The 17077-nt window shown below is 37.7% G+C and overlaps 1 protein-coding gene across 7 annotated transcripts in view; it reads right to left on the reverse strand.

The window, feature by feature from the left end:
- Positions 1 to 17077, reverse strand: part of ARHGAP24 (Rho GTPase activating protein 24) — a 635766-nt gene that overhangs the window by 12156 nt on the left and 606533 nt on the right. For all 7 annotated transcript variants that reach the window (XM_032498758.1, XM_014563767.2, XM_032498782.1 and 4 more), the window contains 3 exons: positions 9240 to 9372; positions 6718 to 6791; positions 4264 to 4385 (listed from right to left, as the gene is read on the reverse strand). In XM_032498758.1, coding sequence (XP_032354649.1) covers positions 4264 to 4385; positions 6718 to 6791; positions 9240 to 9372 — 329 coding nt within the window. The remainder of the gene's footprint in view (positions 1 to 4263; positions 4386 to 6717; positions 6792 to 9239; positions 9373 to 17077) is intronic.

A 17077-nucleotide genomic window follows, 5' to 3' on the forward strand; every position in this document is an offset into this window, starting at 1 on the left:
AATTATCTGGAATTTCTATTAAATTATAGGTATTGGGAGGGGCATGAGATTTTTCACATTTCTAATCAGCTCCCAGATGACACCAGCAATAACAGAATAGAAGCACTGGCATCACCTGGAAGCTTCAAAATTTTAGGACCCACTGTAGACCTTCTGAATCAGAATTTGCATTTCAGCCAAATCCCCAGGTGATTCCTGTGTGTGTTAGAGTCTGAGAAACTGTGTTAGGTGGAAGTGTTTCACTTACATCTTCTAAATTAAGTTTCTCATAAGGCTGTGAGACAGGACTTAGCATTGTTCAGATGAGAAAGTTGAGGTTCAGAGAGGTTATGGTTTTGCCTATGGCCACATAGATGATGAGTGACCAGGGTGAAATGTGATACTTCATCTTCTCACTGTTAAGTTATGCACTTGTCTTAATATATTTCAGCTGTTGGATTTAAAACTGTAGTAATAATAAATAACCTTGGTGTTGTTCTAAATAAGAAACTAAACAAAAGAGAACTATCTATTGAATCATCATCAATTATTACGGAGCTGTGGAAGCAAAAAGACAATGAAATTAACAGTATTATATATCCATCTATTCCCTTTTAGTAACCTCTGAATTTGTCATCCTATTTTCAATGCATGTAGCAATGAATCTGAAGAAAATATTTTAGCATAGTTAATGGCTGTCAACACTGTCACTATCGTGTACTGTGTTTGAAGACATGGGCTCTTAGTTCTAGCTTGCTATCTGCCCGTATAACAGACACACTTTCAAATGTTAGCAGCCTCTATGGTATAGGACTCTGCCTAGTACTCTGCCTATTTTGGGAAAATGGAGCTTTTCCCCATCACTGGAATATGCCATTTGAAACATCACTGTTTTTTTTTTAATCATAGCTGTGAACTGTGTGGGGCATTTAATTAATGGAAGATAGACACCCCAAGGTCTCCATGATGAGTCTGTGAACAGCCAGGCCAACATACACTTGCCACGATTGTGAAGTGAGTGTCAGGGCCTTAGAGATTTAGAAGTATCTTTCTTTTACCTTAGGAGGCTTTGCTTTCATTTAGTCTCCAGAATTATAAATGACAGTAGTTCCTTGTAAAGGGACTTTGTTTCAATTTTCATAGCCATTTAGGACAGACTAGCCTGGTAGTGGTGATGATGTGTGTGTCTTTATATGCAGTCTTTTCTTCCTTCGTAATCCATCCTCTCTGTCATTCTCTTCCTTAGAATACTAATGATAAACAGGAAGCCCAAACAGTGAGGTCAGAGTGGTTACGATCACCAGTCCATTCTGAAGAGTCCAAGCAGACTGGGGAGTTCCACTGGGCTACATGTTCCAGCAAGTCCCCCAGGCTCATATAATTATATACACATTGAATTTAAATCCCATATTATGGGTACTTTTCTTCATAAGAGTTGGATAAGAATTCAATTTTCCTTTGAAGGCACCTAGGCACTTTAAAATACATACATATATACACACACATATATGGCAGCACTCTAGTAAATGTAGATTCAGTTAGTGGTTTTTTGCAATGAATAACCTTGCATATGTTTCATTTTTAGCACATGTACACGTTATCTGTAAGGTATATGATATATTTTGACAAATGACAGTCCTGAAAACACCACCTAATCGTTAATATAGATAATTCCCTCGTGCCCCTTTGAAGCCAATCCCGTACCCTTACCTCCTGTCCATGGCAACCACTGATCCACTTTCTGTCACTGTATCTTTTTCTTTTCTAAAATTTCATATAAATGGAATTATATAGTATGAAGTCTTCTGTGTGTAGGCATTACTCACTTAGCATAATGCTTTTGTCATTTATCCATATTGTTATCCATGTGTCAGTAGTTCATTCTTTTATTGCTGACAGTATTCCATTTTATGGATGTATCAATATTTTTTATCTATTCAACAATCGATAGACAATTAGTTTTCAGACTGGAGCTATTTTGAATAAAGTCCGCATTGACTACAAGTCTTGGGTGAGCATATATTTTCTTTTTTCTTGGGTAAATACTTAGCACAATGCTCTGCTGGGGCTTATGGTTAGTGAATAATTAAGTTGATAAAAACTTGCCTAATACGTGCAAAATGGCTCTAACATTTTGTATTTCTACCAGCCAAACTTAGTATTTTCAACCTTAACTTTATACTTTGTAGAGGATGTGTAGTGGTGCCTCATCATAGTATAAATTTGCATTTACTTAATGACTAAAGATATTGAGCATTTTTCTTTGTTATTTGTTATTTATTTATCTTCTTTGATGAAATTTCAAATTCAGATCTTTCACTCATTTTCACTGTGTTCATTGTCTTATTATTACTGTATGAGTTCTTTATATACACTTAAAACAGGTTATTTATTCAGATACTTGATTTGAAAATCAATACCAGTTATGTCTGGGTCTTTCTATCAGATAATTTTTCTCCTGGCTATCGTTCATATTCTTCTGATTATTTGCATGCTGGTTGTTTTTAAGTGAATGGAAAATAGTGTGAGCTTTAGAATTTTTAAAGCTTTAATTTTGAAAAAATATCTTTAAATTATGCTGGACTTTTTTCTGGCATACATTTAGGTGTTTGAAGATAAGTTGGATTTTTTTTTTGACACTTATAGGCTTTATTTTGATCCATGTCCTTTTGAATTGCATAGTTTCTAATGAGAAATCTTTAGAGCAGTTTAGGTTTTTTTTTTTTAACTTTTTTTATTGATTTATAATCATTTTACAATGTTGTGTCAAATTCCAGTGTAGAGCACAATTTTTCAGTTATACATGAACATATATATATTCATTGTCACATTTTTTTCTCTGTGAGCTACCACAAGATCTTGTATATATTTCCCTGTGCTATACAGTATAATTTTCTTTATCTATTCTACAATTTTGAAATCCCAGTCTGTCCCTTCCCACCCCCCGCCCCCTTGGCAACCACAAGTTTGTATTCTATGTCTATGAGTCTATTTCTGTTTTGTATTTATGCTTTGTTTTTGTTTTTTTAGATTCCACATATGAGCGATCTCATATGGTATTTTTCTTTCTCTTTCTGGCTGACTTCACAAGCAGTTTAGGTTTTTAACAGTTTTAGGCTTCATCGATGAACCAATATTGATACATTATTATTATTAATTAAAGTTCATAGTTTATACTAGAAATCACTCTTTGTGAGATCTGGGTTTTGACAAATGCATAATATCATGTACCCACCATTACAGTATCATACAGAATAGTTTCATGGCCCTAAAATTACTTTGTGCTATACCTATTCCTCCTTCTTTTTCTCCCCAAACCTCCATTGAATCATTAGAATTTCTTTTAAAAATTTTATAGGAACTGGTCCATAATTGTAACATTATTACCAAGGTAATACCCTTCTGAGGACTCTACACAATGCCTAAGTATCAAGATCTTCTACTCTGGTTGTGGGAAACACAATTATTTCAAGCTTGGTATGAGGGCCCGGGAAGGGCCCAGACCACTGATTTCTGGTACTTCCCCCTCCCCCCAGAGTAGTGTAGTGTCCTTGCATGCAAGCATAAATCAACCCTCAGGCAAAGACTTGAGGGATACCCACTGCAGATCTCCCAATAACCTCTGTGTCTACTTCTCTCTTTTCTGCTGCTTACTTGGATTTCCCATCCTCTAATCTTACTCCTTCAGCTCAGCAAGACCTGTGCATCAGTGGTACTACTGATGGCCACAGGTAAGAAATGTACCTTGAGGCCTTGAGGCCTGCTGGGCATAAACAGAGGTAGCAGTTCACCGTAGAAGAGAACTGGAGGCATTTTGTAATTAAAAAAAATCAGAATTTCTCCATCTTTCAACCCAATGTAAATAAGCAGCATTATTTTATAGAGGACTGTATTTTTCTGCCCCTTGAAATCTGACAGATAAAACCAGAATTAATAAAAAAATATACTAACTTAAAATAGTAACTATTTGAACTTTCTGAGAATTTGCATTGGCCTCAAAAAGTGAATTATATTTTTTTGGTTCTTGTGTGATACTTTACAGATGATTTATGGAAGTTCTTATAAAACTACTGAGGAATCATTTAGTAAGTTATGTTTAGTAAACTCCAAAATAAAATACCTGACTCTCAGAGAAGATTTTCCATGTTAAGAACTTGAGTCCATAAATGGAGTTACCATGGATTCACTTATTTCCCTAGATTCCTTACAGGAAAGTGGAGTCAGGGCAACCAAGAGACAGCTGACTATTCTTCTTATGAGAGTGTAAGATAGTCATTTACTTACCCTCCATAATGGTCAAAGGATCTTCCACTTTGGGGCGCAGGATATTAGGGCCAAAGACAGTGGCCAAGTTCTGCACACTCATTTTGTTAATTCCCGAATAGGACTGTACTTCATCCAAGAACCTGTTGGGTATGAGTACGAACAAAACACAATGGGGTCAAATTTGTCAGTAGAAGAGAAAGGGTTACTGGGAAATCTATGAACCAGAAGATGTTCAAAGATGATTATAAACACAAAATTATTTAGAAAATCAAACATCTCTCAGTCAAATGTGGACAAAATTTATTGCAAATTATTAAAGATCAAACTCAGAAAGGGTCATATCAAACATCTGCTCCGGCCTGGCTTGGCTTGACTCGGTTTCCCTTGTCAGTCACAGGAACAAGTGTGTTTGGATGATGCAAAGGTGGACTTGAGATCCAAGAATATGGGTTTCTTTCCAATCTCTAAATACAGTGTTAAATTTATATACGTATTAATTCAAAAATTATAAACAAGATCATCTGGTACAATCTCTCATTTCAGAGAGGAGGATTCAATCCTCTTGGTGGAGTAATTTGAGAGCTTCAAATTTGTAGCCTGTTAAAAATAAGATCCAACATGGTTTAAATTAAAACCTCAGTTCTACTGATATGAAAAATTGCAAGCACAAATTTTTTTAACTGGTTAGGTGCCAAAGAATAAGAGGCATGAAATGGTCCTTTCCCCGAATGATTTTAGTAGGAGGGACTATTTTTATAATCTTCCAGCTTTTGTTCACTCCCCATCCTCTCTTCATTTCTACAAGAACTTCTATTGCTTCATGGCTTACTAATTGTACTGAGGAGACAAAGAAGCAATAAAACATTTTAAAAAAAAGTATTTTATGTGCTATTTTAAAAAAACTACATCATATGTGTCAGTCACTGTGCTAACTGATTAAATTCTCAAGGCGTCTCTGGGAGGTAAATACTATTATTATCTCCACTTTACAGATGAGACACTTTAGGCACCAGAGAGGTTAAAAATCTCCAAGGACACAGAGTTAATAAGTGACAGAGCTGAGCTCTGAACCCCAGTGATCTGACCCTCGGGTCTGCACTCCTGACTACTATACCTTGACTGTTTTAAAAAGTGCCTATTCCTCATGTTCACTCCTGTTACACAGCCTAAATTATAGCAAAACTGAAGGGCAAAAAGTCAAACTATCATTTCCTATTGGAAATAGCTGAAATTAAAAGATTGCTTAAATGTTTTAAGAGAAGTTAAGTTTTTCTGTTGTGGAGATGAACTTGCAATACTGTTCTCAAAAAAAAAAAAAAAAAAGAAAAAGCCTTTTTCTCTTTTACTTAAGGAGACTGTCTACCCTTTTCTCAACCACTGAAATAGTTTGAATGAGTTCAGAATCTTGGATGGAACTTTTACATGTTAATAAGTCTATCTCATCAGTGAAACTATTTCTTGCCTTTTCAAATTCTGAAACCTAAGGTCTTGTTTGTCTCCTTAATGTAACTATCACCGGAAAATGTTCTGGTAGGGGGTTCTGGAAATTCCTTCTCAGTTAGAGTTGACAATGAACTTCACAGTGTCTGGTGTTAGTCTTAAACTCCATAGTTCCCAGTAAGCTGAACATTTATCTAATCATTATACAAAACCTATGCAAATAATACACTTCACTGAATTAAAAATTTGAATTTTATTTAAAAATGGACTGGGAAGCTATCATTTAAGATACCTTGTAGTGATTTGTAGGGCCAATCACTAATCTCCTTATTTAAATTTAGTAAGTTTCAATTGTACATACTTGATTTCTTAAATGGGGGCACAGACATGGTACTCACCATCCTTGGCCTTAAGTTAAACATGGTCATAGAGAAAGAGAGAGCTTTACCAGGTATAATATTGCTCTAGCAGAATTGAGTTACAAAAGTTTTTTCAATGAGTCTTGAGAGAAAAAACAGTATTTATTAATATTCACTATATGTATATATACATAATTTAAAAATATACTTAATTTTTTAAAACATCTCTGTGAAATGTGTGTTTTCACTACCCCTTTAACCTATTAGGACCCTTAGACTCAAAGAGGACAAGAAAATTGCATAAAGACACGTAAGTACTCAGGGGTAGAATCTGGATTACCAGGCAGGTATTTCTCGTGCCAAGATACATGCTCCTTCTGTTAAACAATGGTACGTGGTATATGTTCAAACAACTTTGATGGAGGTTCAAAACAACATATCTTTAATATGCAGAGGCAAGAAGAGAAACTTCAGAGACAACAAATGACAAAATCAAGCAACTTTCCTGCTCAGGGGAACCTTTGAGATCACCTTGTCAAACCTCTTAATTTTACAGAGGCCAACACTGGAGCTCAGAGCAGTTAGGTGATTTGTATCCACTGTCAAAAGCAAATTAATGTCAGGTTAAATATAGTCCTTTAAAATGTAGTTTTGTCTTTAGGGCCATTCTCACCTGCAGATATACTTGAGGAGGTTGTAATTGACCACCGGCAAACTCCTCACCTGCTTTGCTAATTCTTTAACACCCTGAGTATAAAGAAGAGAAAAAACGTTACCTAAGTGCTGGCTTTGGAATTAAAGCACATGGAAAATGGACATACAGTTGTTTTTTAATTAGTTTCACATATTACCAGTGAAGGATCCTGTCCTGCAAACTTGCCACCATCACAGAGAACTTTCCAGGAATATTTTCAAAGATGTGAAAGCGTTTCAAATATCTATGTAAGCGCTATTTGTGAAGAAACAGATTTAAGTGAAGCTCTTAACCTTTTTAACATTTGTTCACAATGGCTGAAAGGGAAGATAGCTTCATTTATAATATGGTTATTTGGGGAAAACAGTAGCTTCGATGTAGTGAGAGTCCTTCTCATTTTTAGCATGTCCAAAACAGACAAACACACGTCTACTGACGAATAAGTCTCTGACATCTAGGAAACATCATTTGGGGTGGGATGGAGGGTTGGAAAGGCTGATCTTCCCAGGTGTTTCACAAAGAGATTAATTGCTTTGATTCTTCTCATTGTAGAACTTCCTCTAAAATGTAAATTGTCCCAGAAAAGCTAATGAAGAATGTAATCTGATCTGTTGTCACTGTAAAGGGCCAGATAGTAAATAATTTCACCTTTTTGGGACTCATGGTCTCTGTCTCAACTATTCTACACTATAGTTGTAGTGCAAACGTAGCCACAGACAATATTACATAACAAATGGAATAAAACTTCATTTGCAAAAACTGGCAGCAATTTCAACAAGAGTGCCAAGAAAGCCCAATGGGGGAAGCAATTAGTCTTTTCAACAAATGATGCTGGGACAAGTGGATGTCCATATGCCAAAGAATGAAGTTGGACCTTCTCCTCACACTGTGAACAAAAATTAACCCAAAGTGGATCAGAGACTTAAACGTAAGAGCTAAGTTGTAGGGGGAGGGTATGTATGGCTCAGTGGTAGAGCTCATGATTAGCATGCACGAGGTCCTGGGTTCAATCCCCAGTACCTCCATTATAAATAAATAAATAAAAACCTAATTACCTCCCTCCCCCAAAATTTTTTTTAAAAATAGCTAAATTACTGAAGTCTTAGAAGAAAATATAGGAGTAAACCCTCATGACCTTGGGCTAAAGCCTTCTTAGACATGACACAGATGACAAAAGTAAAATAGGTAAGTTGGACTTTTTTGCAATGAAAACCTTTGTGCTTCAAAGGACACCGTCAAGAAGAGGAAGAGACAACCCACAGAATGGGAGAAAACATTTGCAAATCATATACCTGATGAGGCACTTGTAACCTAAACTATAAAGAACTCTGACAACTCAGTAACAAGACCAATGACTCAATTAAAAATGGGGAAATGATCTGAAGAGATGTTTCTCCAAAGAAAATACACGAATAGCCAATAAGCACATGAAAAGATGCTTGACATTATTAACCATTTGAGAAATGTAAGTCAAACTACTGCGCACATTAGGATGATGAAAAAGAGAGAGAACAACAAGGGTTGGCAAACACGTGGAGAAGCTGGAACCGGCACACACTGCGGGTGGGAATTTAAAATGGTGGAGCCTCCTTACAAAACATGGGGCTACACATGGCCCAGGAGGTCTACCTCCTAGATATACACCCAGGAGAAATGAGATCATATGTCCTTGCAAAACCTTGTACATGGGTGTTCATAACAGCTTTATTAACTATAACCAAACAATGGAAACAACAACACATGTCCCATAACTGATGAACAAATAAATAAACGGAATGAAATACTGATTTATGGGGTATAATGGGAATGAATCTTGGAAACAGTGAAACAAGACAGTCACAAAAGACAAGCATACTGAGTGATTCCATTTACATGAAATATCCAGAATAGGCAAATATCCAGAACATAGATGAATAGTTGCCAAGAGCTGGGGAAGGAGGAGCTGGGAGAACAGGTATGGGGTTTGTTATGTGATGATGAGAATCTACTAAATATTCTACAATTAGAATTTGGTGGCGGTTGCACAACTCCGAGAATATACGAAAAAGCACTGAATTGTGCACTTTAAATAAGTGATTGTATGGTATATGAATTACATCTCAATAAAGCTGTTTTTAAAAAAAAAGCAGGAGGCAGGCTTTGGTAGGACTCACCGTCTGAGATGACGTAGGGGGACACAATGGAAAAGGGTTATGAAATAAGGCATCCGCTTTGTTCACGGAATGTTTGGCCTGCCGCAGCTCCACAATTCACCGTGTAGGGGGACAAAGTGGAAAGGAGTGCCGAGTTCATTTATTCTGCTACATTTTTCATTTTTGATGAAAGAGAGGATCAAAACTGGGACCTGAGTTGTGTGCATAAATTCTAAATGGGTGTAATGTCAATATTTGGAATAGTGGAAAACAATCCAAGGCTGCGGCAAAGGAAAATTTATAGATTAAAGACAAAGAACACTGACAAACCCCAAACAATATTTTGAAGAAATAAATGCATCGACTTACAGCTTCCTCCTCCTTGCTGAGCAGTTTGGCACATGACAAAAAGTCTTCGTACTTTGCATAAGGAATGACCGGTTCTGGGAGCTCTCGGAGATACAGTTTAAGAAGCGATGCCACTGTGTGTACATCCGTGTTGCTGTGGAGATAGAAGTGTGATGACTCTCTGTAGAGTGAACTTTATATACTATTTAATCAGTTTTTTCATCAAACATACATCTAAGAGTCAGATTTCTATATGGGTTGGTGTTTGAATTGGTCAATCTGGCTTTCCAGAAGCACACATTTAGGTAACGCCTATTAGATGTTAGCGCAGGCGGGAAGGAGAGGGACCTAAAGAGACACTTGGAATCCTTGGTGTGGTTTACAAATATTCAAAAGTGCAAGCATTTTTCTTTTGTGTGTATTTGATATTAAGCAAAAGTGTTGCTTTCATAAAACAATGAGAACATGCATACCAGACAAAGTATAATATAATGTACCCAAAATACCCAATCTACGTATGTGTGTAGGTATATATGCAATGTCAAAATGAATCACTTCTGGATCCTAACTTCATTTCTTATTCTTTAGAAGACATTGGTGATTGGTTATAGATACCTGAAGTTTAGTATGACATGTTTTGACTTTTTAAGAAAAACTCATTTTGAAGATGATTGATCTCAGCATGATTGCTTGTCTAATATTCTGAGAGTTGGGAACCCTTAGAGACTTCTAGAAAGAGAAGGAAAGTGCTACAAAAATAAACAATGAAAACTTGACATGTCCTTTGTGAAATGTGCAAAATTTATTTTTATTCTCTGCTGAATACCAGAGTGACAGGATGATTTACTGAAATATTAATGTATATTTTGTACTCTGTATCTCCCTGTTGATCCATGAAGATGGCTGACAGTCAAGACAAGAGGAAGTGGGTTCTGGTTTGGTTTGGTTTGGTTTCGGGGGGTGGGGGACAGGAGCGTGGGAAGGAGAGACTGGCGGTCAGGGAGTGAAAGGTCAATCGATTCCCAAGAAGCAGGAAGAGTGGTGTGAACAAGGTCAGTGATTCTGTAAGAAGAGGAGCGTACACCCTGCTCCCAGGCTGTGCTGCAGGAAGACGCAGGTCACAGAGAGTATTCCTTCAGAAGCTGGAATGCAGGCACTGGGATTTCCTGCCTCAGTGACTCTTCTCTTGTCCCAAGGATGACATGAAAGCAGAGGTGCCTTTGCAAATCTATATGGGGGCTGGGAACGGGCATCTCAGTGCTCAAGTTTGGACTCAGATGAATTTCGCCAGCAATTTCCCACGTATCTACTCTGTATTGAGCATTACAGAAAACACAGTGGCCAGAACTCTAAGAGGCTAAACAAGGAATATTCTAGCCTGCCATAATTTATAATCTAGTAGGAGCAGGAGATACTAAGCGGACAGTAGTACAAGTATATAATTACAAAGTGTGGTGAATGGTAATAAGGAAAAGTAGTGGATGCCATCTAATAACAAGAAAGGACTAATCCAGGAGCTAGAGGGCTTCTCTGAGGAAACGGTGCTTAGGCTAAGGTCTAAAGAGGTGTAAGAATGAACTAAGTGAGAGTGAAGAAAAAAAGAAGGCATTCCTGATTAAAGTAAGGCAGGCAAACAGAGCCCAAAGTGGGAGGGAGCGCCCTGTCCTCGAGGAATTGACAAAAGGCTAAGGGAGACCAGAGCTCAGAGCAGGACTGGATTAGGTCTGAGCAGAAGTCAGCCTCATGGACCAGGGACTTCACCCACCTCAGAATCAGACAGGGCGAGGGCTGGGGTTTTCCATTTAGTGTCAGAGCCAGTCAGAGCATATCGTCAACCATTTTGCAGATGCTAAAATGATGGAGGTGACCTGACGGAGTCTCTCTTCAATCAATTTTATTGTTTTCATAAGTAAATAAATGAACTTTTTTCTCTTAAAATGCTGAACTGATAGACAATACAGAAATCATCTCAAAGGCCAGTAAAGGGAATAAAAATCATGTCTCTGAGACATCTTGAACATTTGGCCCAAACTCATTAACTCCTAAAAACACTTTCAAAAAAAGTTTTTTCTTTTTAAAAAAAAGACAGACCTAAAATAGTCTCATTGGTAAGGTAAGGCAAGGAAGACACTAGTTTTGTTTGTTTTCTGGCGAATTGCTCTATTTCATGCAATCCCTTCTGCTTCACTTTCTATGTAGCAAAGCACCTGACCCTTGAAGGCACAGTCAGCAGCAGCAACAAAACCACAGCCTGGGCAGGATATGCAGTGCAATCAGATATTATAATAAACGCTTTCCATCTTTTGATTCCACTCTAATCCAGTCCACTCAAATCCAACCCAATGCACGACTGGATTGTTGTGTTGCCTTCAAAGTGAATGATCTTCTTGTTAAAGTTATAGGAAGACAGAGAAGAATACAAAAATAAAATGTAAAGTATGTATAATTTCAACATGTGGAGTGTGTCATGTATAATTTGTGTGACTATATATACATAGAATATATAAAAATATTTATGAATTAAACACAAGAAATAAATGAGGCAATAAAAATAAACAAGAAATATATATTTAGAAGAAATCTGTTTTAGTGTTTCGGTGATGGGCTGTTGGTTACACTGTCTCTCCCCAAGCACACTGTGTTAAAGGTAACTTGCTTGTTACTTCCTGTGTTATTTGGCTTCTAAAGTTGAGCTGTTGTACTGAGGACGTTTGAACACTAGATGGCACGATTGCAAAGTCAGACTGATGGAGATGGCGTGAAAATTGTTAAGGATGAAAGGCTGCAGAATCATTCTTCATCCACCGGTAATTTTCTTAGCACCAAAGCTGCAGTAATGCTCCAAGAATAGAAATATTTGCGCTATGAATCAAGGTAAGAGATGTGGACCAGGATGATCATTTTATTCCCCCTTAAAGCGATATGTTGCATCAGTTTTCTAGCACTGTAAGTGTATGCCCACACACTATTAGTTACATAGAAACGATACAGAAAAATAATGGCCAAATATATATATTTTTAAATTAACAAAGATTATTACTTTTTTAAGTTAAAGGATACAACTTAAAAATTTGTAACTCTTTGGGGGAGCTTTATTAAACTTAGGTTATTTTGTAGAAATAGAGACTTCTCCATTTACTTAGCATTGTCATTTTTGGCTTTGTCCTTTCCCACTGAAGGGAAAAAAGCAGTAATTTCTGGGAAAACTTGAACCTGTTTGCCAGCTTAGGTTCACCTCGAGAAGCCCACAGTCCATCTGCAGCAACTGCCAGTGCTGCTTGCTGTAAAGGGAGATCTGATGTTTCTCTGAAATATCTCTTTGTATATCCATTCTACAAAATAGCAACCTTCTGCACCTAAAGCTACAGCCTTACTGAAGACCCAGGACTTTGCCTAATTAATATTTGCTTTAATGTGTAGAAGTAAATAGCAATGTTATGTGTTAATTGCCCAAAGTACATAGTGGGATATACTACCTTTGCCTTAGAGAAACACATCATGTTCTCCAGCAAAGTGAAGTGAAGTGACTGAATTACAGCAGACTTTTTGTTCTTTTTTTTTTTTTAAGTGTTTTTTGTTTGTTTGTTTTGAGGGGGTAGGTAATTAAGTTTATTTTTTAATGGAGGCACTGGGGATTGAAGCCAGGACCTTGTGCATGCTAAGCACACACTACCACTGAGCTAGATCCTCAACCCCACCCTCCCCACCTGCATTATGGTAAACTTTTGAGTTGTGCGATAGAGGATTAAAATCCCTAACCTGGTTAGTAATAATAATAATAATAATAATAATAATAATAATAATAATAATAATAATAATAATAATAATAATAACAACAACAACAACAGCAGCAGCAGCAGCAGCAGCAGCATGTACCTATACACATCTCTCTGACTCAGGCCCTCCCAGCAGTCCAGGGGGTGGGTCCTGTTATTAACTCCACTCGGGACGTGAATAGGAAACTGCATAGACAGAAAATCCTCTCAGGTTAATCACTGAGATATGAGGGGTTTTAAAGTCACACTCATTTGGTAGATACTCAAAACTATTTGCTAATATAAATTCTTTATCCAGACCTCAGGTCTCTTTCACTCACCTGGTGGTAGAAATTGTTTTCAGAAATAAAGATAAATAATCATGCACATCCTATGCAGCGACAGCAAAGAGACAGAGACAGCCCAGGGGTCCCGAGTAGAAGAGCTATCAGGCCAGAAGAGGTTCTGCACATATGCCTCTTAATTGATCAGCATGTGGGGTTTGTTTTCACCTTAAATTGTACTTGGGCTTTCCTTCTGGATCCTGGAGTGCTTTTTAGTAAACTTGAATTCCCTGAGACTTTCTATGATTGACCTAATTTTATATTCTTGCCGGTCTTCCTTAGGTCATTCTGGGATTGTTCTGTCATTCACTCTTCAAACGGTTCCCGAACACCTGTGGTCTGCACTGCCTCGTGGCACATGCGAGGTGAAACAGACAGGAACAACATAGAACTTTTTTGTCCTCCTTTGGACTTGTACATCTAACCAATCACCATCAACACATTGCCCTCCCATGCCTCATGTGTTTGACTGCTTAACACTTTCTGTACCTTCTAGCTGCCAAGTCCCTGCCAGGTGTGTGATCTTCAGAATGTTTTTATGCTTCCTGGAAATTGTTTGCCTGTTTATAGTCTATGTACAATATAGTCCTCTTGCTAATCTGAAAAGGGATAAAGGAGGCTGGCCACAATCCCTCTCGCTCATCCTCTAACCCCACCTGCACCTTCCCTGATGAACACTCTCACCCAGAGAGAAGTAGACTGCTGCAGTAATTACAAGCATAATACTACACAGATAAAAACCTTAAAACTTTTACACCTCAAAATTAGAAATGGAAAATTTTCACTCTGGATGCTATGCACAGAACACAACATAATCTGAGGATTTAAGTGAATAAAATGAATTTCCAGTGCACCCACACAGGAAATTATTAAAGATACTGCCAAATTATTTGCAACATACACAATGAGATGACCTAACATCATCAAACGTCAGGGAGAACATATATGAGACTGAAAACATTCAGCATCGTTGCCAAGATGAAGGCGGCCACCAGACTATCTTAAACGACATGCTGTTCTGTCCACTGAATTCACCAAGACAGAGAAAAGCAAATCCAGAGCTGGTAAGCAGTTCCAAACTAAATTAAACATTTACAAGAAAAGTCTGGTTCTGTTCTAACTTTGTTTTTTGGTTTTTTTTTACAGATCTGTCAAAACGAGTACACTTATTGGCAATGAAATTTGAATCTGGTTAAACTGTCATGGCTTATTGTGGTTACGTAAGTACCACTGCTGAATTATATACAACACCAAAGGGCACTTTTATCTGTCTGGACTACACTGAATTAGTGCTTGTTTCAAACAAGTCTCCTGGTTTAAAAGTAATGATGGCACAGACCCGCATGATGACCCTGGCTATGGGCTGAACTGTTGTCTCTCCCAAAGTCATACATTGAAGCCCCAACCTCTGAGGTTGTATCTGGAGATGGGACCTTGGGGAGGTAATTAGGGTTAGATGAGGTCATGAGGGTGGGACTCTGGTTTGATAGGATTAGAGCCCTTATAATGAAAGACACCAATAAGCTTGTTCCCCACCCCCTGCTCCTGTGCTCGTGTGAGGAAGAAAGGCCATGTGAACACAGGGTGAGAAGGTGGCTGTCTACAAGCCAAGAAGGGAGCCTTTCCCAGAACCCAGCCACGCTGACACCCCGATCTCAGACTCGGCCTCCAGAGCTGTGAGAAAATTAACCTCTATCGTTGAAGCCACCTAGTCTGCGGTATTTTGTCATGGCAGTCTGAGTTGACTAGTATAATCCCAAATCTGCATCTGGTGAGCTTACCCGTAAAACCATGAATAGTACCGATAGAGCACTAGGACACGAAATGTCATCAGAAAGACAGAAACATGCTTTCAGATAACGTCGATTTTTGGAAATATTGCCAGATTGACCAATATGACAGAGAAGAAAATGTTTCTCAACCTTGATTGCACACTGGAGTCACCTGGTAAGTTTTTCAAAATACTGTTGATTGGGTCCTACATATTCTGATACAATTGGTCTGGGTGAAGCCTGGGCACGGAGATTTTTTAAAAGCTCCTCAATTCTCATGCGCTGCCATGGTTGAAGAATATTAATATAGAACATGTATCTGAGGTGGAAACCTTCCAAATAAGGAGGCAGTTCTAATGTGAAACGGTCACAAGTTAAAATCTGGCCACTCTCCACTCCATCATTCATTGGCACCAACTACTCATATCCTTCTCTCTCCAGTGTTCCCTGATGGAAGAGAAGTGAGAGGAATGTTGGTGCGGAGATGTTATTCAGGCTTAAACCAAAGTGTCACGCTGATCTTGTCTTTCCCACTTCTAGAATTACTTACGTGTGTACATGGATATGTGTATAGATTCCCCCCTTACACAGCCAGCTAATCACATAAAAAAAATTGAGAGTTTGATAGACAATCCAACATATACACACACGCATGCACACATATGTTGTGCACACACACACACACACCTATATGTGTATGATGCACAAAGTAACAAGATACCCTGTTGTGTACCTGCAGAAGAGATTCCTTTCAGCAGTCTGAGTTGGGTGATTCCACACAACAGATCCCTCAAATAGAAAGTAGCTATATTTCCAAACTGAAAAAAAAAAACTTCATCCATTGGCTATTTCTGATAAACATTTCCCTTGTGTAAGTCTCTCATTTCATTGTTTTTTGCCACCTCACTCACCTGCTCCTTCTCCGGTCATCCTTCCTTACTAGTCAGCTCCCAAGCTTTCCTTCCTCCACTGGCCTCTAAGTGTTATTTTCCTTGACTCTCTGTAGATGCCCTGGCTAAATCCATGAGTTCAACTATCATCTTTCTGCAGAGACTACAAAGTGCATATCTCTACATCAGATCTTTCCATTGACTTCTTCGATGTTCCATACATGCTCTGAACTCCATATATACAAAGCTGGACAACAACAGCAAAAACCTTGAAATAAAATTATTCCTCCTTTATCATTTCCTCAACCATGACTGACATTACTATTGACATGAACAAGCAAGAAGCCTAGAAGTCAACCTAAATGTTGCTTTTCTTGAGACCCTAAATTTAACAATGATTAATGATCCTCAGACTGATCTGAATGTTGGAATTACTTGGAAAGTTTTAAAAAATACTAATGACTGAATCCTGTATATATTCCGATGTCATACCTTATGAATTTGTTCCATCTCTCAGCAGTCTCATTGCCATTGCTCAAGTTCAAGTTCATATTACTCACCTCCATCATGTAACAGCATATTAATTGCTGATCTTTCTGCTACAAGTCTGTCTTCCCACCCTAGGCCCCTGAACATACACATACAAGTAGTAATCATTAGTAACAAATAAATATAAATGACAAGCAAAATGCCCTGTTTATGGCTTTTGAATACTACATTTGAATACAAAGGGCAAATGTTTAACCATATACAGATAAATATGTATCACATAGAAATACATTAGACTTATTTTATAGACTAGTCATTAGAAGTGACATGTAATTAGTTGGGATTAATATGTTTGAGAGCATTGATTCACTTTATAAATAGCCACACTCTAATGTGTCTAATTAAATTAAAAATTTAGACTAAAGAATAAAAATAAAATCTGACTTTCCCATTATAGTCACCAGGGTGATTTCATTGGAGTGGAAAGGCTAATGCAATTCAGGTACTTAAAAAAGGCTTGATGTAAAATATTCAGAAAAATTTCCTTAAAGCAATATTACATCAGTATAACTCTATTTTAACAGGCTACATTGTACATCCATATGCATT

This window comes from Camelus ferus, chromosome 2 (assembly GCF_009834535.1).
Source record: "Camelus ferus isolate YT-003-E chromosome 2, BCGSAC_Cfer_1.0, whole genome shotgun sequence".
NCBI classification, from domain to species: domain Eukaryota; kingdom Metazoa; phylum Chordata; class Mammalia; order Artiodactyla; family Camelidae; genus Camelus; species Camelus ferus.